The 27,554-nt window shown below is 41.4% G+C and overlaps 1 protein-coding gene across 1 annotated transcript in view; it reads left to right on the forward strand.

The window, feature by feature from the left end:
• LOC140194062 (uncharacterized) overlaps window positions 1-27,554 on the forward strand; it is a 121,232-nt gene that overhangs the window by 13,002 nt on the left and 80,676 nt on the right. Inside the window, exons 2-3 of the mRNA XM_072251451.1 lie at window positions 19,978-20,094; window positions 20,640-20,740. Coding sequence (XP_072107552.1) covers window positions 19,978-20,094; window positions 20,640-20,740 — 218 coding nt within the window. The remainder of the gene's footprint in view (window positions 1-19,977; window positions 20,095-20,639; window positions 20,741-27,554) is intronic.

A 27,554-nucleotide genomic window follows, 5' to 3' on the forward strand; every position in this document is an offset into this window, starting at 1 on the left:
TTCTGAAGAAGCACATACTGCATTGTTTTTTTTAAACTCGACCGTTTCTTGCTGCACTTAAAAATTCAAAAGTCTCGCTGCCTTTCAACAGATAGGTGGTCTTCTTGGTTCATTTAGAACTTCCTCATCATGACTGTTATGTTTCGTAACTCCAAAGCATAAAACTAATCAAAAGAAAATCATGGGGCGATCAAGATAAACATGTGTATTTTAGCTTCATTTTCACTTTAAGTGAGGGGCATGCATATGACTTGTTGCGTGATGGTGAATGCTATTTATGTAATTTTACATATAAATCTTAATGAATTATAGAAACAACAGTGTTTAATGAAGCAACATATTCATAATATTATTTAAATATTACTGAAATATTAAATACACAACAGTTAACGCTGTTGAACACCTCCGCCCACTAATCCACACTTCTACAGCCCCATCTATCACTACTTTATCATTTCCTGTCAGTCAGTCCTGTACCTACTGTCACTTCGTGGAGATATAATCAATCTATGTACATACTGTAAGCTATCTTATGTGTTATATTTATTGTGCTTTTATTATTGTGTTCGTTACCTTATTCTGTTTTTTTCCTGCTGCATCGGATCCAGAGTAACAATTATTTCATTATCCTTTACACTTGTGTACTGGAAATGACATTAAACAACTTGGAGTCTTGAATCTTGAATAAGCGGTGCCTCATTTTTCCTTAATTTACCATTTTGTTTTGTAATATGACCAGGTGTAGAGACCACTGCTGGGAAATGAAATATAAATAGGTGCTAGGTTTGGCACAGCTTGAAATAAACTTCTGAAAGTAGACCAGAGAAATCCTATTTTAGAGCAGTTGAAGTTAAACCACAAAATATATCAGCTGTGAATTTAATTTAAATTTAAATTTAAAGCACAACATCAATAATAGTGTGTAAAGGGGTCTGTGATATTTTATAATTCTCTTTTAAAGTCCTAACTATGGAAGCCATTTTCATTTGGGATTGGGTACAAATTTGTAAATGGAAATTTTATTAAATTTTCTATTCTCCTGTAGTCATTTAAGGAGTAGTCAGTTGCAAGTGACTACTGCTAACAGTTAATTTAAATATAAATTACTTCATGATACTAGAAATGGCTGATATATTTTGTGACAGATTGTTGGACTCTAAATGCAGAGGGTTTGCACTTGATTGTCATCCTTGACTGACGCTCAACCATAGCTAGCTTCATGGTGTGAAATTTGTCACTTAGCGATCAAGTTAGCAGACTGAATATTGCGAGTGTGTATTTGTGCAGAGCTCTGTATGTTTGAGTAGGGGTGTGTGTGTGTGTGTGTGTGTGTGTGTGTGTGTGTGTATGTTTACGTGAACATGGGGTATGTGCAAGACATTTCAAAACCATTAAACTGTTCCTAATATTAAAATACTGGTGAGGAATCGAAATTGGAAAAGGAATGGACAAACCTGTTGGTTGATATGAAGGCCCTTGGAAATGTGTAGATTTTTTTAAGTTAATGACGTACCTTCTTGAAAGATGACTTCAAACCCATCTTCACAAGACTTAACGGAAATTTACTGTACTAAGGTGGTTCCCAGTTTAGTGTGAGGTTTTGCATACAACACTAAAGTAGTAGAAATATTATGATGGCCATTTAAAAATTTTGTGTACGTTTTAATTTTGTAATGATAAATTAAGTTGCTAATTTTGGCTCTGCTCTTTGTAGACACTGCAGGTTTAATTGCTAATTGTTAACAATGAATATATTTGCATAATAATAAGCTTCAAATTTACATCTTCAATGTGTTTCTTTCAAAGGATACATGATAAAAAGGTCATGTTGTTTAAATAATTCATGCATTATTGCAATAAAGGAGCTATTACTGTATGTGCCTGCATATATATTGACTTTTGAAGCAGAAATATTCAACCCTGTGGAGAAATTAATTTTTACAGCTTATAGCATGCTGTCGTGCATTTTACTGACTAAATCATCATTTTCTATATGAGGTTTCTTTGAAGCAAGTTTAGGGATTCATTGTCATTCTGATCTGGCAACTGAGCCAATGGTGACCACATTAGGAAAGCTGTGCCATCAAGCCAGTTTAAAGCAAGTCTCAATCCAGTTCCCGATGGACATGAATCCAACCGGCCTGGTTTCAGCACTTAATTCATCAATCTCAGTCTGGGCTGCCAGAGAATAGAGACTGAGAAGAATAGAGGTGTCACAATGCTGCAGAACAGGGACATTTACGAGGTCATAATTAACATCAGTCAACCTATTATTCACCAAACTAGAGATGATATTATGTGACTGGATTCTATTCATTATTTGGATCTATGATATTCTTTAGTGAGCATAATCATGGAATTCCATCTGATGTCTCCATATATATCTTTCTATAACCCACTAATTCATTTCTTGTTGACATAACTATTCCACTATTTAAACATGATATCTAACCCAAGAAATGCAATCTTTGTTTGGGACTTCATATTTTGGAAAATCACCCATTGAAAATAGGGATCTTTTGAAAGCATATGAAACAAGTCACTGGTTAATCTCAAGATTCAAGATTCAAGTTCTGCTCTGTATCTTACAATAATTTATGCTACGTATGCACAATGCTGGAGGAACTCACCAGGCTAGACAGCATCTATGGAAAAAAGTACAGTCAATGCTTGGGGCTGAAACCTTTAATTTGTGCACTTTAGTAATTTATCTGTAGATTTTATCCTTACTTTCATAAGTTATTATGTGTTGTGTGTCATGTACAGTATTCTACAATGCTTTATACCCTAGTCTGGAGAAACGTTGTCGTGTTTGATGGTATATATGTATATAATTAAATTTGTCTTGTCTTGACTTAAAAGTAAAAGTAACTAGGTTGTTGTGTGCTTTGCAACAGGTAGCTCAATTGTATAATGGCCTTGTATACAGTCGAGTCAAATAGGCAGAAATTTGAAGACTCCAGCTTTAAAAATCAGATAATGAGGCAGTTCATATATTTTTTTGATTGGTATCTATGCTGTCAAACTATATGTTCCTTTGTATGTTGTGCAAACAGTTGCAGGAGATCTTTCTGATGGGAGAAGAGGCTAAGTCACTGATACTTCGGCAAAACTTGTCAGTGCTTTATCATTCTCTGCTCATTCTTCAATATGTACTTCAGCAGAAAGGAAATGTCAGATGGCTTTACATCGTGTCAACTTAGGTAGAAATTATCCTAAAGGGAATACTGTTTTGTTTAATTGATCGCACCAGTGGGTTCCTTTACATATTTTGGCATCATTAGTACCATTGTAAAATTGCTTGCATTGACATAGTTATCATCCTTCATGCAAACACCTTATGTCAGAAAATATGCAAGAGTGCAGAAAGTTGTCATCAACATATTTTTATTAAAACCTTCCTTATACCTACGAACAGGAGGATAAACACTCAGTGGCCACTTTATTAGGTACAGGAGTGGAACCTGGTGTGGTCTCCTACCGCTCTACCCAACCACTTCAAGGTTTGACATGTTGTCTGTTCAGAGACTTTTCTCTGCGCACCACTGTTGTAACATGTGGTTATTTGAGTTATTGCCACCTTTTTATCAGCTTGAACCAGTCTGCCCATTCTCTTCTGACCTCTCTCATTAACAAGGTGTTCTCGTCCATAGAACTGCCGCTCACTGGATGTTTTTTGTTCCTTGCTCAATTCCCTGTAAACTCTTGAGACTGTTGTGTTTGCAAATCCCAGGAGATCAGCATGTTCTGAGGTACTCAAACCACCCTGCCTGCCACCAACAATTATTTCACGGTCAAAGTCACTTAAATCACTTTTCTTCCACATTCTGATGTTTGGTCTGAACAACAATTGAACCACTTGACCATGTCTGCATGCTTTTATGTATTGAGCTGCTGCCACATGATTGTCTGATTAGATATTTGCATTAACGAACAGGTTTACAGCTATACCTAATAAAGTGATCACTCAGTGTAGGTTATGGAACAGTGGAAGGGATCATGCTGCTGGTGAGCTAATGGTTCCACAGAGAACTGCTGGCTAATAGGGCATTCTGAACTTTGACATCTGTGCACTGCTGGAGGCCAGGTGGGGCCAAATCTGTCCACCTATTTAGCCTTCGAACTCTGATTTGTCCTGTGCAACCAAGAAGGTACCATTCTTTTGAATGGAGACTTTTGCTTGGACTGTAAAGTTAAGAACAGGTAAATGTTTCAGTCAAATTTCCTTAATTTATTCAATCCTAATTCCTATAATTTAAATGGAGTTTGGAATCATTTTAAGTAATCAAAACACACATAAAGTGTTGGAGGAAATTAGCAGGCCAGGCAACATCTATGGAAAAGGCGTACAGTCGATGTTTCGAGCCAAGACCCTCATTCAGTCCTGATGAAGGGTCTTGGCCTGAAATGCCAGCTTGTATTCTGTTCCATAGATAGTGCCTGACCTGCTGAGTTCTTTCAGCATTTTGTGCATGTTGCTTGGATTTCCAGCATCTGCAAATTTTCTCTTGTTTAAAATTCTTCTTCTTCTTCTTTTGTTTCGTAATTGTTATTTTTTAAATTATTCAAAACTGTCAGAACTGTTTTTAAAAGTACCTGACTGTCAGAGATTGTTAGACGTTTGCGTAGATTTGGCATGCCATCTAAAACTTTGACAAACTTCTATGGATGCACAGTGGAGAGTATTCTGACTGGTTGCACCACAGCCTGGAATGGAAACACCAATGGCCAGGAATGGAAAAGTCTACAAAACATGGTGGACACACCCTATTGTTAAGAACATTTACATGGACCAATAAACTTCCTTCATAGTGGTTGGCACCATGTTATTAAAGCACGGGACATTCCAGCGTTCAGTTCTGGTGCCATTCTGTAAGGGGTCTCTGTATGTTCTCCCTGTAAAATGCATGGGTTTTCCCCTGTGCTCTGGCTTCCTCCCACAGTTCAAAGACAAACCGAGTAGGTTAATTGGTCATTGTAAATTGTCCTGTGATTAAGTTAGGGTTAGCAGGGTTTTAGGGTTGATGGAGCAGCATAGCAGAAGGATCGGAAAAGTCTACTCTGCACTGTATTACTAAAATTTAAAAAAATCAAGCACTCAACAACTCATTTTCTGTGTATTATTCATTTACTTTTTTATTATTAACCCTACTAACCCATACATCTTTGAGAAGTGGGAAGAAACTGGATCACCTGGAGGAAACCCACGTGATCACGAGGAGAACGTACAAACTCCTTACAGACAGTGGCAGGAATTGAACCCAAGTCACTGGTACTGCAGTAATGTTATTTTAACTTTTACACTACCATGCCTCCCCAATGTTGAATGTTTGAGGGCACAGCTTTAAGGAGAGAGGGAGAAAGTTTGAAAGGGATGTTCCAGGCAGCGCTTTTACAAAGAGAATAGTAAGTGCTTTGAAATGCTGCAAAGAGTAGGGGTGGAAGCAGAGACGCAATGGTGGTATTCAAGGGACTTCAGGATAAGCTTATGAATAAATAGGCACCTGGAGGAAACCCACATGGTCACAGGGAGAAAGTACAAATGCCTAACAGACAGCATACGTCAGCATATCTTTTCTTGGATAAGGGGCCAAAACTGCTCACAATACTTCACGAGTATGAGAATAACAATATTCACGAGTATGCTGTGGCATACAATGCCTTACCGATAGACTTGTTAGGAGTCGATGATGGAGGATACTGGAGTGTGTGGGATGAGGTTCAAATCTATCAATTTGTCCTCCTTATCAGTGGAAGGAGAGTGAACCCTCGCAAGGCAGAATGTCCTGATGGAGTACCTGGTAAAGCTCTGAAAACCTGTACCAACCAACTAGAGGGAGTATTCAAGGACATTTTCGACCTCTCACTGCTATGGGTGGATGTTCCCACTTGTTTCAAAAAGGCAACAATTATACCAGTGCCCAATTATACCAGTGCCTAAGAAGAATAATGTGAGCTGCCTTAATGACTATCACCCGGTAGCACTCACATCGACAGTGATGAAATGCTTTGAGAGGTTGGTTATAACTAGACAGAACTCCTGCCTTAGCAAGGACCTGGACCCGTTGCAATTTGCCTATTGCCACAATAGGTCAATGGCAGACACAATCTCAATGGCTCTCCACATGGCTTTAGACCACCTGGACAACACAAACACCTATGTCAGGATACTGTTCATTGACTATAGCTCAGCATTTAATACCATCATTCCCACAATCCTGATTGAGAAGTTGCAGAACCTGGGCCTCTGTACCTCCCTCTGCAATTGGATCCTCAACCTCCTAATGGGAAGACCACAATCTGTGCGGATTAGTGATAGCATATCCTCCTCGCTGACGATCAACTCTGGCACACCTCAGGGGTATATGCTTAGCCCACTGCTCTACTCTCTGTATACACATGACTGTGTGGCTAGGCATCGCTCAAATACCATCTATAAATTTGCTGACGATACAACCATTGTTGGTAGAGTCTCAGGTGGTGTCAAGAGGGCGTACAGGAGTGAGATATGACAACTAGTGGAGTGGTGCTGCAGCAACAACCTGGCACTCAACATCAGTAAGATGAAAGAGCTGACTGTGGACTTCAGGAAGGGTAAGACAAAGGAACACATACCAATCCTCATAGAAGGATCAGAAGTGGAGAGAGTGAGCAGCTTCAAGTTCCTGGGTGTCAAGATCTCTGAGGATCTAACCTGATCCCAACATATCGATGTATTTACAAAGAAAACAAGACAGTGGCTATACTTTATTAGGAGTTTGAAGACATTTGTCATGTCAACAAATACACTCAAAAACTTCTATAGTTGTACCGTGGAAAGCATTCTGACAGGCTGCATCACTGTCTGGTATGGAGGGGCTACTGCACAGGACCGAAAGAAGCTGCAGAAGGTTATAAATCTAGTTAGCTCCATCTTGGATACTAGCCTACAAAGTACCCAAGACATCTTTTGGGAGCGGTGTCTCAGGAAGGTAGCATCCATTATTAAGGACCCCCCAGCACCCAGGGCATGCCCTTTTCTCACTGTTACCATCAGATAGGAGGTACAGAAGCCTGAAGGCAAACACTCAGTGATTCAGGGACAGATTCTTCCCCTCTGCCATCCGATTCCTAAATGGACATTGAATCTTTGGACACTGCCTCACTTTATTTTTAATATACAGTATTTCTGTTTTTGCATGTTTTTTTAATCTATTCAATATACGTAATTGATTTACTTGTTTATTTATTATTGTTATTATTTTTTTCTTTATTTTTTTTCTCTCTCTCTGCTAGATTATGTATTGCATTGAATTGCTGCTGCTAAGTTAACAAATTTCACATCACATGCCAGTGATAATAAACCTGATTCTGATTCTGATTCTGAAAGCACTCTGGTCAAGACTAGACTTCACTAAGGTTTAAATGAGTGATTTAGCACTGGTATCCAGCACCAGTTTAGACTGAGATGATTTTGTTTTACATTAATAAGGTAGATGATCTTGTACTGCAGTTAGAGCTTGGCTGGTATGATATTGTGGGCATCACTGAGTCATAGCCGAAAGACGATTATCGTTGAGAGCTTAACATCCAAGGATATATATTATATCAAAAGGACAGATGGGTTGGCAGGGCAGGAGGCCGAGATATGGAATCAAATCCTTAGAAAGAGGTGACATAGAGTTGGAAGATGCAGAATCCCATGGGTGGAGTTAAGGAACTGCAAGGGTAAAAAGACCCTGACTAGAGTTATATACAGGGTTCTGAACAGTCGCCAGGATGTTGGCTACAAATTACAATGAGAGATAGAATATGCATGTCAAAAGGACAATGTACCTAGTCATGGGGCATTTCAATACGCAGGTAGATTGAGGAAATCAGGTTGATGCTGATTTTGGATCCCAAGAGAATTTGTAGAATGCCTCTAAGATGGTTTTTTGTGGTTGCGCCCACGAGGGGAACAGCTATTCTGCATTGGGTGTTGTGTAATAAACCGGATTTGATTAGAGAGCTTAAGGTAAAGAAACAAGGGACTGTAATATAATAGAATTCACCCTGCATTTTGAGAGGGAGAAGCTAAGGTCAAATGTGTCAGTATTACAGTGGAATAAAGAAAATTACAGAGGCATGAGAGAGGAGCTGGCTAAAGTTGATTGAAAGGGGACAGTAACAGAGATGATGGCAGAACAGTACTGGCTGGAGTTTCTTTTGGCAATTTGAAAGTCACAGGGTATATACATCCCAAAGAAGAAGTATTTTAAAGGCAGGATGACACAGCTATGGCTGACAAGGAAAGTCAAAGCCAAAGAGAGGCCATGTAATAGAAGAAAAATTAGAGGGAAATTGGAGCATTGGGAAGATTTTAAAAACTAACAGAAGGAAAACCTAAAAAAGCCTTATGGAGGGAAATGATGAAATAAGAAGGTAAGCTAACCAATAATTTCAGAGAGGATACGGAAAGATTTTTGAGATGTATAAGGAGTGAGGGAGAGGTGAGAGTATGGGACCACAAGAAAATGACACTGGAGGGTTAGAAACGGGAGACAAGGAAATGGTGGACTAAATGAATAAGTATTTTGCATTTAGCCTTCACTGTGGAAGACACAAGCAATATGCCAGAAGTTCAAGAATGTCAGGAGACAGAAATGGTTGCAGTTGCTATTACTAGGGAGAATTTGCTTGGGAAGCTGAAAGGTCTGAAGGTTGATAAATCTCCTGGACCAGATGGGCTACACCCCAGTTAGCTGAAGACAATGTGGAGAAATTAGGAAGACTGCAGAGAAGACTGGAAAATTGCAGACATCACTCCACTCTAAAAGAAGGAAGGGAGACAGAAAAATGGAAATTATAGGCCAGTTAGCTTGCTCTTAATGGTTGGGAAGATGTTGGAGTTTATTGTTAAGGGTGATGTTTTGGGGTACTTAGGGGAACCTGGTAAAATAGGCCAAGTCAGCATGGTTTCCTTAAGGGAAAATCTTGCCTGAAAAATCTGTTGAAATTTTTTGAGGAAATAACACGCAAGATAGACAAAGGAGAATCAGTGGATGTTGTGTACTTGGATTTTCAGAAAGTCTTCGACAAGCTGCTGCACATGAAGCTGCTTAACAAGATAAGAACCCATGGTATTTGATGAAAGACACCAGAATGGATAGAACATTGGCTGATTGGCACGAGGCAAAGAGTGGGAATAAAGGGAAACTTTTCTAATTGGCTACCAGTGGTGTTCTGCAGGGATCTATGTTGGCACTGTTTCTTTTTATTTTATATATCAATGATTTGTATGATGGAATTGATAGCTTTGTAGCCACATTTGTGGATGATATGAAGACAGGTGGAGGGACCGTTTGTGCTGAGGAAGCACGGTGGCTGCAGAAGGACTTAGACAGCTGAGAAGAATGGACAAAGAAGTTACAGATGAAATACAGTGTCAGGAAGTGTATGGTCATGTACTTTGGTAGAAGCATAGACAATTTTCTAAACGGGGAGAAAATGCAAAAGATCGAGGTACAATGGGATTTGGGAGTCCTTGTGCAAGATTCCCTAAAGGTTAACTTGCAGGTTGACTTGTTGGTGTGGAAGACAAATGCAATGTTAGCATTAATTTTAAGATGACTAGAATATAAAAGCAAGGATGTAGTCTTGAGCCTTTATAAGGCACTGGTGAGACCTCACTTGGAGTATTGTGAGCAGTTTTGGGCCTGTTACGAGGGGTGATTGATAAGTTTGTGGCCTAAGGTAGAAGGAGATGAGTTATTAACTTCAAACTTTCTGCATAATCACTCAAGGAGTTGAACTGCATGTGCATGTAACAAGAGCAGTATAACTCATCTCCTTCTACCTTCGGCCACAAACTTATCAATCACCTCTGCTGTGGACACTTTCTGGAGGTCCAAGATCCATATGCTCCACGACTGCTGGACGAAGTGTATAAATGTAGGAGGGGACTATGTCGAAAAATAAATGTGCTAGGTTTTCTAAAATTGACTCCTTCTACCTCAGGCCACAAACTTATCAGTCATCGCTCATATCTAAGAAAGGATGTGCTGGCATTGGAGAGGGTTCAGAGGAGGTTCACAAGAATGATTCCAGAAAAGAAAGGGTTATTGTATGAGGTGCGTTTGATGGCTTTGAGGTTGTACTCGCTAGAATTTAGAAGAATGAGTGGGGGTATCTCATTGAAATTTATTGAATGTTGAAAGGCCTAGATAGAGTGGATGTGGCTAGATTGCTTCCTATAGTGGGGGAGTCTAGGACCAGAGGGTACAATATCAGAATAGAAGGGCGTCCATTTAGAACAGATAGGAGGAGTAATTTTTTGAGCCAGATGTTGGTGAATCTTGGAATTTGTTGACATACGTGGTTGTGGAGGCCAAATCATTGAGTGTATTTAAGGCAGAGGTTGAAAGATTTTTGATATGTCAGAACTTGAAAGGTTATGGAGAAAAGGCAGGAGAATGGGGCTGAGAAGGAAATAGATCAGCCATGATCAAATAGTGGAGCAGACTCGATGGGCTGAATGGCCTAATTCCCTCCTATGTTTTCTGGTCTTATGGTCTTATGGTTTGAATTATTTTGAGACACAAGAGATTGCAGATGCTGGAATCTGGGTTGACACACAAAGCACTGAAGGAACACTGTGGGCAGGCAGCATCTATGGAGGGAAATGGACAGTCAACTTTTTTGGTTGAGACTCTTCACCTGGACTGAGGACCAAATTATTTTGAAGAGTTTTCGTTATTTTATTTCACTCTTAAAAAAAAATATATATGTTTACTTAAATTTTCATACTTTTCAATTGCTTATGAATGACTGAAGACAGAGTTTCCCTCCTGTCAGGGATGTTCGGGTGCAGGTTCTCCTGACTGTGCCTTTTATAGCCCTGTCATCGTCTGGTTCTCGCTGCTACATTCAGGATGTGACTTGCCGTTGAGAATGGCCATCTGAATCAGGCCCAAGTAAATGCAGGTGTGTAGGAATGTGAGTGCAGTACCGGGTGGGAGAAGCAGATGACAGAGTCAGTATGATTTAGCACATAGCTTTACAGGATGGAACACTAATGACTTTCTCAGTGCAATGGAGAAAATTTTAACTTCGGTAGTGTTGTATTTGACAAGTTAGCGCAGAATTTGGCACAGACAAGCGGACGCCACAGTGGTACAGTGGCTAGTGAGGTGCTATTACAGCTCAGAGGTTCTGGAGTTCAAAATTCAATCCCAATGCAGTCAGTAAGGAGTGTGTACATTTTCCCCATGACCGCATAGGCTTCTTCTGGTGCTCTGGTTTCCTCCCACAGTCCAAAGGTGTACTGGTTAGTAGGTTAATTGGCCGTTGTAAATTGTCTTGTTGCTGTAAATTGTCCTGTGATTAGGCTAGGATTAAATAGGTGGGTTGCTGGGTGGCAACGGTTCATTTGGCTGGAAGGGCCTGTTTCGTGCTTTATCTCTAAAGAAATAAATACATACATAATACATACAATAAATAAATAAATAGATTAATTTTTAAAGCAGATTACACAGAGTTAGTTGAGAATGAGATTATTACATTTCAGTAAAAAAAACTTCATTAGAGTGGAAAACTGAAAACATAAGTGGAAAATTTGGGTATAAAGAAGAATGTATGGATCAGCAGAGATCCGTGGAGAGGAACTTCTAAGTCAAACCAGTTCCTGTAACACTGGTATATGATATCAAAGATCATGGGGACCATTTCTTTCTTTGGTTATTAAATCAATTTTCAATAGTCCTTGTCATAGTTGATAAATGTTCCTGTTTTCAGATTATATTTCAGAATTCCGGCATCCCAGCTCATGAAATAGTGCACACAACCTCTGTCTGAAAGACAGCAATGCTGCTAACTCTTCCAAGATGATATTGATGGAAGATGGAAGTTCTAAGCACAAGAGATTCTGCAGATGCTGGAAATCCAGAGCAACACACATACAAAATGCTGGAGGAAATCAGCCATTCAGGCAGCATCTATAGAAAGGAATAAACAGTCAACGTTTTAAGCTGAGACTCTTCTTCTTGGCCCGAAATGTCAACTCTTTAATTCTTTCTATAGATGAGTCCTGACAAAGGGTTCCGGCCCGAAACGTTGACCGATCTTTTCCACAGATGCTGCCTGGCCTGCTGAGTTCCTCCAGCGTGGTGTGAGTGTTTCTGTAGATGCCACCTGACCTGCAGAGTTTTCCCGACATTTTGTTACATTGATATAAGATTACCTTTATATTAGTTATATAAACTATCATATCTTTTGTTTCATCTCCAGGAAATCACAGAGATACAGCACAGGATCAAATGTTTAGATCTGAAGGGTAAGTTTTTTTTCTGCAATGCTCAAGTTTAAATTCAAGTTCACTTTATTCTCATTCAACTGTACATTTGTTTACTATCAAATGAAACAACATTCCTCTGGAGCAATGTGCACAACAGAGTATGTAGTTGTTATGGTATAGATGGTGTGTATATATATATATACATACATACATACAGGTGTCTCCCGCTTTTCAAACCTTCGCTTTACGAAACCTCACTGTTACGAAAGACCTACATTAGTTACCTGTTTTCGCTAACAGAAGGAGTTTTCACTGTTATGAAAAAAAGCGGCACACAAAAAAAGCAATGTGCCCCGAGCAGCTGCTTTCCCCCCGGATTCGGAACGGTATTCTAGTCGGCATTGCTTAAACACTTGCCCGTGAGCAGCGTTAGCAAGATTAGTTCTAAGGTATCGCAAAAGCCTAAAAGAGCTCGTAAGGGTGTTACACTTAGCATAAAACTAGACATAATTAAGCATTTCGATCGTGGTGAACGAAGCAAGGACAAGGTGAGTTTTGCTTGTGGAAGTTAACGAAGATGATGTTGAAGAGGTTTTGGCATCTCATGACCAAGAACTGATAGATGAAGAGCTGATGCAATTGGAAGAGGAAGGGATAACAATTGAAACCGAATACAGTAGCGAACGGACCGAAAGTGAAGTCGTCCAGGAACTGAACGTGAAGCAACTGCATGAGATTTTCGCTGCAATGATAAAGTACGACTTTAATTTTGAAAGGGTATGTCAGTTTAGGGCATATTTGCAAGATGGTTTGAGTGCTTACAAAGAGCTGTATGATCTAAAAATGTGCGAGGCTAAGCAGTCGAGCAAGACTTCTACATCAGCCACAGCAGACGACGAACCTCGACCTTCGACATCAAGGCAGACAGACATAGAAGAAGAGACCTGCCTGCCCTGATCGACGATGAGGTGACATCCCAGTGTCCCACCACCCCAACCCCTGGGCCGCGGACAGATACTGATCTGCGAAGAATGCAGCGGTGGCCGGAACGCACCCAGCACATCTTTAAGGAAAAAGCCGAAATAAACAAGCTAATTAATTAGGTGCCGCCCGGCACGTAAATGTTGGCCCAGATCAGAGACGATTGCCGATTGCGTCGCCTCTGATCTGGGCTGACATTCATGTGCCGGGCGGCACCTAATTAATTAGCTTGTTTGTTTCGGCTTTTTTCTTAAAGATGTGCTGAGTGCGTTCCAGCCACCGCTGTACCCCTGCATGCTTCACGGATCGGTATCGGCTCGCTGCCTGGAGGGTGGGGACCATTGCACCACCCCAACCTCCAACGACTCAGCCTAACACACCATCGTCAGTGTGCTCGATGTCTTCCTGATTCCGGTAAGTGATACTACACTGTACATACATTATTTCTACTTTATATAGGCTGTGTATTTTTACATGTTATTTGGTATGATTTGGCAGCTTCATAGCTTAAAGGTTACTGGAGAGCGCTTGCGTGAGATTTTCGCTACGGAGAACAGTGCGGCAATGATTGTGGAAAAGTATTTCTACTTTATATAGGCTGTGTATTCATCATATCAATCCTGCTTTTACTATATGTTACTGTTATTTTAGGTTGTATGTGTTATATGGCATGATTTGGTAGGTTATTTTTGGATCTGCGAACGCTCACAAATTTTTCCCATATAAATTAATGGTAATTGCTTCTTCGCTTTACGACATTCCAGCTTACGAACCGTTTCATAGGGACACTCTACCTTTGGATGGCGGGGGAAACCTGTAACATATATAGTTTTGGTATATATAACTCTGACACACAACGCATAATGTAATATTACTACAAATAATAAGGTGCATTTACAAGTTAAAAAGTAAACAGTATATTGCTGCTGGCACTTACTGTGCTTCATATGCCCACAGGTCCAAATCAGCATATTATGGCCTGAACTTTCCTCTGAATTATGTTTGCACCTAAAGCAGATCTGAGCAAAATATAGTGAAATGGGTTATTTGAGGCAGTTTACTAAAAGTTTGGTGAAAAAATCTGATCCTGATATTTTTCAAAGAAAAAACATCAATCTCCTTCAAAGCTTATGTTAATGGGGTCATGAGGGGGAAGACAACCAGTGATCCATCTGCTGTAATAAATAGTTGCCACAATGTACTGTAAGTGCTGGAGGACCTCCATGAGTACATATCCCTGAGGTGGACAACTGATTTAAGAGGCCACTTTATGTGCAGTTCCTGAAGGTTAGAATTACTTTGCCAGTATATCAATTTCTTTTGCGGTTTGGAAATTCAGTCGCCATAATTTTTTACTGGAGTCACCCTAAGATGTCAACTCTATTTTCCTCTCTATAGATACTAACTGGACTACTAACTGTTTCCAGTATTTATTCTATTTAAAATCACATACTTTTGATTGTACTTAATAATTGAAGAGTATAACAAAATAAAAAGTCAAAGGTCTACGGTTAATTTATTATCAAAGTATACAACTCTGAAATTATTCTTCTCCAGATAGCCATGAAATCAAGAAAGAAAAGGACAGCAACATGATTACCAATACCCCCTGAAATCCCCCCTCCCCTGCACAAAAAAGATGACGGAACAGGACTATCGACCCCCAAATCCCCCTCTGCCACACAAATAAAATGAGAAAAACACAGAATATAAAAAACATATAAGACTGGGAAAAAAGTCCACAATACAGGTCCATATCCATATCCAAAATGCAGAAAAACCTATGTAACATTCTCCAGGCACAGTGGCAGGCCACACAGGCTTCCTCTCTAACAGCAGAGTGATCCCACCAGTAGTCAGAATGCAGTCTCCCCTCTCCGGCAGCAAACCAATCCCACCAGTGGTCAGAAGGCAGTCTCCCCTCTCTGCAGCAGAGCGATTCCACAAGTGCTCAAAAGTCAGGCAGCCAGTACTCACCTTCTGCATTTATCTTGAAGTTTCAATCTCCCTTGTCACTTTAGCCAGTGAACTATTGAAGCTTTAACTGGCAAAATGGAGTCAAGCATCGGCTCATGCCCCATCTCGCAGCCTGCTTGCCACAAGTCTCACGCTGGCTACCTCTGCCTCCCTGATCCTCTTGGAGATTGCAAAGCACTGGATCACCCCAATGATCTCCAAACTTCAAATTGCAGTCTCCAGCAGTTCCAGAAACACATTCAAGATGAAAGGTCAGATGTAAAGACATAAAAGAAGTGAAATGAATAGTGTTGTGAGCTATCCAGAGGATGTTGACCGTGGGAGCATTGTATGCAGGCATCGTACAGTACAACAAAGAAAACCTTTCATGTTTTGTAAACTTTCAACTCCAGCTGAGCGGCAACAAAGGCTTTGTGTGCAGGAGCTTTTCAGTTACTGCATGGCCATGTAACCTGTGCAGTTCAGAGGGAACAGTGGAAAGGGGAGTTAGGGGTCAGATTAGTGGTTAGAATCAGGTCTGTGTGGCAATTAGTGATCAGGCTTTAGTCTAGGCCTCCACTCGACTATCCATGTTCAAAGGGCTGCCACGTGGATGTCAGACTGGCAGACCAGCGCGGACAAGGACTGGTGGCACACCCCATTCCTCCCCAGGTCAGCAAGTCGTCAGCATGTTCTAGGATCAGAGTTCTGTCGTGCGGGCAGGAGACATGAGCAATAGTGCCTCCCTAGGTACGTGATTTGACGGGGCCAGAGTTTTGAGTCCGTACGTTTGGGGTTGCATCATCAGTGAAGCTGGAGCTTCAGCTTGGAGTTCGGGGTCCTCATTGGTACTCATCAGTGAGTCTTGAGGTGTGCAGTATACCACAAACTGAAGCCCCAAGGTTGTCCGGAAGTTTGGAAGTTGAGGCCCGATGGGTAGACTCTTTGTCTATGAGTTTCTGCCAGTACTCTGGAAAAAGGTGAAGCCCAATGTCTGCAAACCCGTGAGTCCACTGGAGGCTGGAGACTGCTGATGGCCTGTCCATGGGTTAGAGGACAGTTAATGTGTCTGGGTGGAACAGGTCTTGTTTTTCTGCTGTTGTTTTGTTGTTTGCTGTGCTCTGTGATGTTCTGATGAACATTATGGGCATGTTATGTTGGGACTGGAATGTGTGGCTGCCCCCAGCACTTCATTACGTTATATTGGTTGTTAATGCAAACAACACATTTCATTATATTGAAACACCCTGGTTTCCTTGGCTGCGTGAGTCTCAGGAAGACAACCTCCAGTACCCCCAAACTGATGAGATTGAGGCTTGTGTGGATGCTGTGTCATTTGCTACCCTGTTACAAATTGATGCTGCGAAATACCAGACAGTGCACTGCATACAATTAAAGGAATTATATTTATGAATGTTAACTAAAGGGTTAGTAAAGAATAACAAAAAGAAAAGGGCCCATTCTAATTAAACAGACAAATGTGCACAAGTTGGAGCTCATCTTGAACTTCTCTGTCACTCACGCACTGGGCCCTCGGTCAACGTGAAAGCACACACCACCTTCTGAACGTTGGTCACAATCCATCTCAAACAAACCAGTCTCACACCGGATTGTATGCTACGATCGGTTCTCCCTAGCGTCTTCTCACTTCATCTCCTCTCGAACAAAAGCCCAAGACCAACGTCACCAAGAAAACCTCCCGCTAGTTGGATGGCACACGTTCCACATCATCCCTTTACCTTCAACAATAACCCAAACAGGCTGAAAGCAGAACAGACTGCTAAGTGAAATACCTACAGCATAACATTAAAGATGTGAACCAGAGCATTACACTATGTTTCGATGTACTTACGATAAATAAATGAAACTGAATTTAACAGAGTTACTTTTAAATAATGAAGGTGTGGTAGGTAAGGAAAGGAAAGGCTATTTATTTAATTTGTAATTGAGGAATTATTAATTCAAAATTTAAAAAAGAGAGCGAGATGAAATTGGAAAATGTCTGCAGATATTGTAAATCTGAAACTAAAACAGAAAAAGCTGGAAAGGCTAGATGAAACAGCATCTGCAGAGACATAGTAACATAGAAAATAGGTGCAGGAGTAGGCCTTTCGGCCCTTCGAGCCTGCACCGCCATTCATTACGATCATGGCTGATCATCCAACTCAGAACCCTATACCTGCCTTCTCTCCGTACCCCCTAATCCCTTTAGCCACAAGGGCCTTATCTAATTCCCTCTTAAGTATAGCCAATGAACTGGCCTCAACTGTTTCCTGTGGCAGAGAATTCCACAGATTCACCACTCTCTGTGTGAAGAAGTTTTTCCTCATCTCGGTCCTAAAAGGCTTCCCCTTTATCCTCAAACTGTGACCCGTCGTTCTGGATTTCCCCAACATCGGGAACAATTTTCCTGCATCTAGCCTGTCCAATCCCTTTAGAATTTTATGCGTTTCAATCAGATCCCCCCTCAATCTTCTAAATTCCAGAGAGTATAAGCCTAGTCGATCCAGTCTTTCATCATATGAAAGTCCTGCCATCCCAGGAATCAATCTGGTGAGCCTGCTTTGTACCCCCTCTATGGCAAGGATGTCTTTTCTCAGATTAGAGGACCAAAACTGCACACAATACTCTTGGTGTGGTCTTGTACAACTGCAGTAGAACCTCCCTGCTCCTGTACTCGAATCCTCTTGCTATGAACGCCAGCATACCATTCGCCTTTTTCAGGGAATTTCAGGATAATAGCTATTTTTTCAAAAGAATGGCAGTTATAAATACTAGAGAACAGACTATTGTATTTATTTATTTAGAGATACAGGTCCTTCTGGCCAAATGAGCTCACACCGCCAAAATACCCCCTTGAGGTCAATTAACCTACTAACTGGCCTTTGCGACGTGGGAGGAAAGAGCAGCACCTGGAAGAAATCTACATGGTCACGGGGAGAACGTACAAGGTCCATATAGGCAGCGGTCAGAATTGAACTTTTGTCACAGTGGCTGGCATTGTAAAGCGTTACTCTAACCACTCTGCCACTGCGCCGCTCCATTGATGAGGGAGAAGCTGCAGAACGTAATGAGAAAAATTGAAATAATGAAAGACAATGGTTAGGTACACAGATTAGTTTGCTATTGATTTAGTTAGGAAATAACTTGCCATATGTTTAGATTCTCTGCTTAGATTTCGGGGTCTCACATTTATCCTCAACTTTCCATTATTCACAGAAGAGAAGAGATGCCCATCTGCTTTGTAAAACAATGTAGATTCCACTCTGATACAAGTCCTACGCTACTCCAATATAAGTTCTACGATTAGCATATAATAATGGTGTACATTTGATTGAGGTTAAGCAGTGCCATCTGCTTGATCCAGATAAATTCAAAGGACTAAAGTTAGCCAAGCAGCAACTTTCGAGGCTGAACAATATTTTTAAAAATGTTTTCATTCGTAGAGCTAAAGGTAGCCAAGCAGCAAAAGAATCATAGAGTCATAGAAAAGTATTGCTCAGAAACAGGCCCTTCAGCCCATCTAGTCTGTGCCGAACCACTTAAACTTCCCTACTCCCATCTACCTGCTCCAGGACTATACCCCTACCATCCATTTATCTATTCAAAGTTTTTTAATATATTGATGCTGAACACTATTTTAAAAAATCATTCATGGAGTATGGGTGACACTGGTTAGATCAGCCTATATACTGATAATCTCTGATTATTTTTATTATTTTGGGGACGGTACAGTAACATAGTGCTTAGAATAATGCCTGCCACCTGGGGTAATTTCCACCGAGCTCTGTAAGAAGTTTGAACATTCTCCCTGTGACCGCGTGGGATTCCTCCGGGAGCTCTGGTTTCCTCCCACTTTCCAAAGATGTAGGGGTTAATAGGTTAATTGGTCACATGGGTGTAATTAGATGGAGTGGGCTTGTTAGGATAGAAGAGCCTGTTACCATGCTGTGTGGCTAAATAAAAAATGAGCAAAAATTAAATCAATGTAATTGCAGATTTCATGGGCAGTTAAAAGTCACAGACCATGTTATTGGTCCAGATTCCTATGGTAGCTAGTCTAGATAATAACAGCAGATTTCATTTCTCTAAATTAATTTCTCCAGTGGCACAATAGCAGTTAGCACAAAGCTTTATAGTACAGACGGCTCATGTTCAATTCCTGCTGCTGCCTGTAAGGAATTTGTATGTCCTTCCTGTGACTGCGTGGGTTTCCTCCAGGTGCTCCAGTTTCCTCCCACAGTCCAAAGATGTACCAGTTAGTAGTTAATTGGACATTGTAAATTGTCCCGTGATTAGACTAGGGTGAAATCATGGATTGCTAGGTGGCGCAGCTCGAAGGGTTTGCTCCGCACTGTATCTCAATAAATAAATAAATAGTGAGCCAGTTAGAATTTAACAACCAAAGCTGCATTTGTGATTGTGGGATTTGATTTCAGGACACTGGACGATTAGTTTAGATCAAACCTTCTGTTGGAGGTAATCAATGGGTCAAGCACCGTGTGTGGGGGGGGGGGAAAGAACCGTTGATGTTTTGGGTCAAAACCTTTCATCTTTAGATTCTTCTCCTCCATCTGAGTTTCGATCTCAGGGTTGCTGGTCCAGTGATTTACCAACACTGCTGCTGCATCGGGCACTCATTGCCTCCCCTTCAACATTTTCCTTCATTGCTGGAATCTAAATGTGAATACGGCCAAGGTAAAGAGAAGAATTTCTCCACAAAGACCGCAAGATATGTAAAGTGAATTGGGTTAGCATACTTTTAAATCATTTTGTTGTGTGTGTAGGCTGTCTCATTTTAGAATCAAGTGAGCGAGGCCTCCGTTGGTCAGCGTTGGCCACATCCCATGTAGTAAGCTCCCTCTCTCCACGCAGTGATAAACCTAAAGGAATAGCAGAGACCGGTACAGTTTAGAACCAGAAGCACTGCAGGAGATACTGGTCAGTGTTGAATTCAACAAGGACTGCCTCAGGGACTCCAACTCCGGATTTTTCCCTTGGGGTTTACTCTGGCACCCTTCCCCATGAGAGGGTATAGCCACGAGGCAGCAAAGATTTCAGGTCAGTGTTTTGAGATCCATCCGCCATAAATTTATTATTCTAGTGTAGAGTAGCCACAGGAAATTGTATTATTTATTTATTACTGTGCTCTTTATCTATTGTGATTTTTTTTGTGCTACATCGTATCCAAAGGAACAATCACTTCATTCTCCTTTACACTTTTGTACTGGAAATGACATTAAACAAAGTTGATATCACTGGCAAAGGTGAAATTTGTTGTTTCATGGCACCTGTTCATTGAATGCATTATAATAATAAAATCTATAAATTATAACAAGAAATATGTATCATTTGCTTTTTTTGATGTTTGCCCTGAATCAAGCTTACAACATTTTATAGAAATCTGTTCCTTATATTTCTAAAATGACTGAACACGTTTATTTTCTAGGGGAAAATTTAGACAATGTTAGCTGTGAAGCCCTCGAAGAAATCTTCAGACAGATACAGTTTAAGATGATCAGTTTGGAGTGGGCAAAGCTGGATGAAGATGTAAGTGTATCAATAGTTTTGACTGTTTGTGATCATCAGTCGCAAATCCACCAGTGGGGAGTAAAATGGATGCGTAATATTGCCATAGCTCGATCATAGAACATGAAATTGCTTTCAAGCTACCCCTCATTTGAACAATCATAGGCAGATTACTTTTATCCCAAAAATCAGCAGTAGAAACTAAGGGACAAGCAGCCTGAGGTTTTTCTTTTACCCTCTGGGCAATAAAGTTATGAGTGTGGCTGGAGAGAGAACTTCCACCTATTAAAATGGCCTAATGGTGCTCCTTGCATGGCTTCTGGGCTTAGCTTCGTTAACAATTTGTGTTTGGAACTCCAAGAAGATGACTTTCTGCACTCATGGGCTCTTCAATATCCTCGTTTTCTCTGGTGGACCTCTGGCAATATCTTCAGCAGTTCCTGGTGTCTCCTGGCAACATTAACATCATTTTTGGATGCTTTTGGCAATATCCTCCTCTATTTCAATGTTGTTGTTCCACTCCACACCTGGTGGCGCATCGGGCGGCAACTTTGCTGTTTCTTTAGCACTTGTCTGTTTTTTCTTTTACGAGGCTGAATTACTAACTAAACACTCAACCCAGCAAGGGTGGAAAGCGTGCAAGGAGCCAGTTGGATTCGAACCCGGGACCACTCACCTCGAAGTCCAGTGAGGATGTCACTACACCACTGGCCATCTATCTGTTTCAGTGGACATCCGACAATATCCTTCCCAGATCCTATAGACTCCTGCAATCTCCTCTCTCTCTCCAGTGACCTCTTCGCAATGCCCTCTCCTGCTCTTGTAATTGAAAGCTCTTGCTTGGACAGCTTTGAGAGGTAGATGCCACTCCAGATGCCCGTCAGGGAATGTTGCCTTTCTCGATGACCTTGCTGAACCTGAATGGAGATTCAACAAATTCTCCACATTGGTAATTCCACAATAGGGCTGATGTAAAGATCTGAGGTGTCAGTTATCCTCTGGTATTCTATACTCGATAAAGAAAAGATGACAACAAGAAAAAAAAATCTATTTATTTACTTAGTGATACAGTGTGGTGTAGGCCCTTCCAGCCCTTCAAGTCTGCCATGCCATCCCAGCAAGCCTACACACACAATTAACCCTAACCTCATCACAGGACATTTTACAATAACCAATTAATCTACCTGGTACATCTTTGGACTGTGGAAGGAAATTGGAGCACCTGGGGAAAATCCACACATTCCACTGGGAGGACATACAGAAGCTCCTTACAGAATGGTACCGGATTTCTGAACTCCGGAATGCCCCAACCTGTAATAGTGTCACTCTAACCACTACGCTACCTTGCACCCATAGTTAATTGGGAAAGGACATTATAGCACAAGTGGTAAAGTCAAAGCTATCAGAATAACAAGCCAAATAGTACTGTGCTGTACTATTCTATGTTCTATGTTCAAATTTATAAAGGTCACAACACTGGGACAAGGAGCAGGACAGTCATGTCTACTCTCATAACCTTTCTCAATTATGTCCCACCAGTCTACAACAGCACCAGCCCCAACTTCATAATTCCCACTCCCATTCAGATATGTCCATACATGGCTTCCTCTACTGCCATGATGAGGCTAAACTCAGGTTGGAGGAGCAACACCTCATATACCGTCTAGGTAGTCTCCAGCCCCTTGGTATGAACAAAGAATTCTCCAACTTCCTGTAGTTCCCTCCCCCTCCCTTCCTCTATCCTTATGTCACTCTGCCCCCTCCCCCAGCTGCCTATCACCTCCCTCATGGTTCCGCCTCCTTCTACTACCTATTGTGTTTTCCCCTATTCTTTCTTCACCTTTCCTGCCTATCCCCTCCCTGCTTCCCTTCCCCCACCCCTTTATCTTTCCCCACCCCTTTATCTTTCCCCTTACTGGTTTTTCACCTGGAACCTACCAGCCTTCTCCTTCCCATCCTCCCCCCACCTTCTTTATAGGGCCTCTGTCCCTTCCCTCTACAGTTCTGATGAAGGGTTCCGGCCGGAAACGTCGACCGTCTTTTCCACGGATGCTGCCCGACCTGCTGAGTTCCTCCAGCATGTTGTGAGTGTTGCTTTGACCCCAGCATCTGCAGGTTATTTTGTGTTTATGCCCATTTTGCCTCACCCATGGCACTTGCTACAGAGATCTAATTTAATGGTTTTTCCTTCACTTACTACTATACTTGTTGAGGAGAGAACAAAAGGCTGACACACGATAAAACCATGACTATAAGACACAGGAGCAGAATCAGGCCATTCAGCCCATTGAGTATACTTATTTTCCTTCTCAACCTCATTTCCCTGACTTCTCCCCATAACCTTTGATGCGCTGGCTAATCAAGAACCTATCAACCTCTGCTTCAAAAATGCCCAATGGTTTGGCCTCCCAAGCTGTTTATGGCAATGAATTCCACAGATTCACACACAGGTGGTTATTCCATCCTTAATCCTTCTAATCCTTTTGGAGGGTATGTCCAGGGCACGGTGGGTATCATAACATAACAATTTTGTCCTGATAAATATCAAGTAGAAATAACCTTTACTGTCCAGTAGTTTTAACAGATGCTTTTTGTCTGTGGCCATTTTATTTCTTGCCATCATCCGACCACTGGAGGAAGTTGACATCAGTACAATCACAACATCTTTCAAAGGAATTTCATCTCTTGAGTATCTTCTTTCAAAGTGGATGAAAACTTTTACCATCTTAGGTGGTCTCCTTGTTTATTGTGAATGACACGAGTTCAGTTCAGTCTGAGTCTCAGTTGGCAAGTCAATTCCAATTCTGGCAAAGCCTCTCTTGACAATCGTGGTGTATGATGCCTTATTGGGTCTTGATGAGGCTTTATCACGTGACTGTCATTCAGATGAAGCACGAATGAAATGTGTGTGGAACTCTCAAAGACTTGTTCCAATGACCGACATTTTTTGTGCCTATGAGAGGTGACCTCATACAGGATTCTAAAACCATGAGGGGTATGGATAAGATAAGTGGTCATAATCTTTTCCTCAGGGAGTCTAAAACTAGAGGGTGCAGATATAAAATAAGAGGGGAGAGATTTAAGAGACCTAAGAGGTAACTCTTCACATAGAGCATAGTTAGCATCTGGAATGAGCTGCCAGAGGAGGTGGTTGAGGTGAGTTCAACTGCAACATTTAAGAGACATTTGGATAAGTACATGGAGGAGAGGGATCAGGAGATAGAGGAGCAGAATGAGGACATTTGGCCCATCGAGTCTGCACTTCCATTCCATCATGGCTGTTTTATTATCTCTCTCAACCCTATTCTCCTACATCCTCCCCATATCCCTTGACACCTTGGCTAATCAAGGACTTATCAACCTCCACTTTAAATATTCCCAATGAACTGGCCTCCATAGTGATCTGTGTCTATGAATTCCACAGATTTATCACCCTCTGGCTGAAGAAATTCCTCCTCATTTCATTTCAGTTCTAAATGTCTCTCTATTCTGAGGCTGTACCCTCTGGTCTTAGACTCCCCCACGAAAGGAAACATTTTATCCACATCCACTCTATCTAGGCCTTTCAATATTCGATACGTGTCAATGAGATTTCCCCCTCATTCAGAGAGAGTTGAGGGGTGTCTGTCTGCTTTTGTTTCTTTCTTCATATCCTGTAATACCCAGAACATCTAGTGACGTCTGTGTTTAGTACAGGGATGACTGAAAACTCAATTGATTTAAAAGCACCTGCTTTCTATGGTCCCTTCAGCTCTTCCCAACCTTGCTTCACACGCTGAGGTACAGGTTGTATATTGTCAAACCAAGGTGTAGCATCCTTCAAACATCTTAGATTTCATACCTTCAAATCACAAAACACATCAGAGTACTCGTCAAATATAGATGATGTGTTCATCCTCGTAAACTCCCCCGATCTAGTTTTACCTTTGATGGAAAGTCCCAGCCTATCAAATTGGATCCTTGCCCTGGAATGATTGCAACATGAGCATTGCTTCCCTGTTACTGCTTCTCACTGTAACCTAACACATTCCCAATCACCTTGATCCTTTCCTCAGTGTAGGTACCAAGAAAGGGAAATGACTCCTTAAGTTTCACCATACCATCTGTCAATGTTTCTTAAATTCCTGTTCACACACCATCAAGACTAAAGCACCAGAGTCATGTTTCAATGGCACTCTCTTTTCTTCAGTATATCCAGATTTTTGCAAAGGTTCAGTTGAACTCTGATGACATGAACAATGCCTTTGATTCATATGGGTCACCACACTTTTCAGAGCAACACACACACACACAGTGCAGATGGAACTCAGTAGGTTAGGCAGCACCTATGGAAATGAATGAACAGTTATCATTGTAGGCTGAGACCCTTCTTCAGGAGAGGAAAGATAGAGGGAAGATGTCAGAATGAAAAGGTGCTCCCGATGCAGCTTCCTCTACATTGGTGAGACTCAACATAAATTAGGGGACCGCTTTGTCGAGCACTTCTGCTCCATCCACCAAAAGTGGAATTTCCTGGTGGTCAACCATTTTAAATCCTATTTCCATTTCTGTTCCAAAATGTAGATCCACGGTCTCCTCTTTTGCCATGATAAGGCCACTCTCAGTATGAAGGAGCAACTCTTCATATTCCATTTAGGTAGCCTCCAACTTGATGGCATGAACATAGATTTCTCCTTCTAGTTATTTTTTTTCTTTCTTCTTACTTCTGCTTCTATTCCCCATTTTGGTTTCTTACCTCTTCTCCTCACCTGCCCATCACCTCCGACTGTTGCCCTTCCTTCTTCCCTTTCTTGCATGGTCTACTCTCCTCTCCTATCAAATTCCTTCTTCTCCAGTCCTTTACCTTTCCCACCTACCTGGCTTCACTTATCAGTTTCTAGCTAGTCCTCCTTTTCTTCCCCCACCCCCCACAACCTTTTAGCTCTGGCAGCATCAAACTTCCTTTCCAGTCCTGAAAAAGGGTGTTGGCCTGAAACTTTGATTGTTTATTTATTTCCATAGATGCTGCTTGATCTGCTGAGTTCCTTCAAAATTGTGTGTGTGTTGTTCTGGATTTTTGGCAATCACAGGATCTCTTATGTTCACCAGATTTTCCACCAAGTTTTGGCATATCCTTTCCAATTGACCTTATGCTGTTTGAGTTTAGATTATGAAGACACGCAGTCCTCTTTTATTGTCATTTAGTAATGCATGCATTAAGAAATGATACAATATTTCCTCCGGTGTGATATCAAAAAACACAGGACAGACCAAGACTGAAAAAAACTAACAAAACCACATAATTATAACATATAGTCACAACTGTGCAACAATACCATATCTTGATGAAGAAGTCAATGAGCACAGCAAAGTCACTCAAATGTCCCACATCTCACGCAGATGGAGAGAAGGAAGAAAAAGTCTCCCTGCCATGCCCGACCACGGTCCGACGCTGAGTCATCCGAAAACCTCGAGCTCTGATCAGCTCTCCGACACCGAGTACTGAGCGCCATCACTATCCGAACGATTCGACCTCCTTCTCGGTCACCAACAGCAGGCAAAGCCGGGGATTTTGAGGCCTACTCTCTGAAAGATTCCCAACCGCACAGAAACGACAGCAGCCAACGAGCGTTTCAGAAATTTCTCCAGATGTTCCTCTGTGCTTTCACGCCCATCTTCATCAAATCAGAATTGTCCATGGCCCCTATTTAACAGATACGATATCATTTTTCATTGGAGGGCTGCGCACGCGTGGCGCGCTGCTTCTCTTCTCCTCCCGCCGGGTTTGTCATGGTCTTGCTTTTCTGTTGATAAAAGCCCTTGGTACAACTGACCCCTTGCGCCTGCATTCAGTAGACATGATAATATTTCCTCTACATGCGTCTCGTCTCTTTCCCACAGACCAGCATGACTTGAGCCTATCTTATTAACACTCTGGGCCTTCACTGTAAATCTTGTGTTTGTTCGACCACTGTCTCCACTCTCTGGGACATATCAAAAGCTTGTTTGAAATGCAGCATCTCACTGAGCAGCTTCCTTTGAGGACGTGTCTTGAAATCCACAAGCTGTGTGATCTTACAAAATCTATAAACTTTGGTACCGTACAAACGACATACTAGCATTGTGTTTAGTGTAATGTTATTACAATGCCAGTGATCCAGGTCCAATTCCCACCATTGTTTGTAAAGTGCTTTAGTATTTTCCCCATGACCCTGTGGGTTTCCTCTGGGTGCTCCGGTTTCCCCCCATATTCCAAATATTATAGGTTAATTGATGATATGGGTGTAATGTAGTATAGCATCAGTGAAACAGCTGCAGAGAATCATAATCCGAAAATTTCACACAAGGAAAATCAAGATATCTTGGGTAACATTCCTGATTAATTTCGTTCATCTTCCATCACCAAATATTATTACAAAGCTATTCTGTCTACTCAAACCGAATGAAGCTACACTTAAAGACCAGCAGGTTTACCATAGGGTCATAAGATTTATACAGCAGAGAAACTGATCCTTCTGTCCATTATGTCTGTACTGATCATCTTACTTGTCTATACAAATTCCACTTTCCTCTACACATTCCTCAGAAGGGAATGCCAGAGAGACTGGACTGGATAAAAGTACCAAAATCGTTCTAGTGTGACTCATGGAACCATTGTTGCTCTTATGTAAAAAAGGATAAAGATTTATCTTGTCAGAACCAGGTAGGTCCTAACTGACCTTTGCCTAGAGGATTACTCATGGCGACTTGCCAGCTCATTGCAAAGGAGGGAGCAGAAAGAGTGTGAGCGGAAAGGTTAGAGTGAGGACCTGAGGGTTTGTCTCAAGGGGCTTCTGCAAGAAAAGCCAGAGACTAG

The sequence above is a fragment of the Mobula birostris genome, chromosome 1 (assembly GCF_030028105.1).
Source record: "Mobula birostris isolate sMobBir1 chromosome 1, sMobBir1.hap1, whole genome shotgun sequence".
NCBI classification, from domain to species: Eukaryota; Metazoa; Chordata; class Chondrichthyes; order Myliobatiformes; family Myliobatidae; genus Mobula; species Mobula birostris.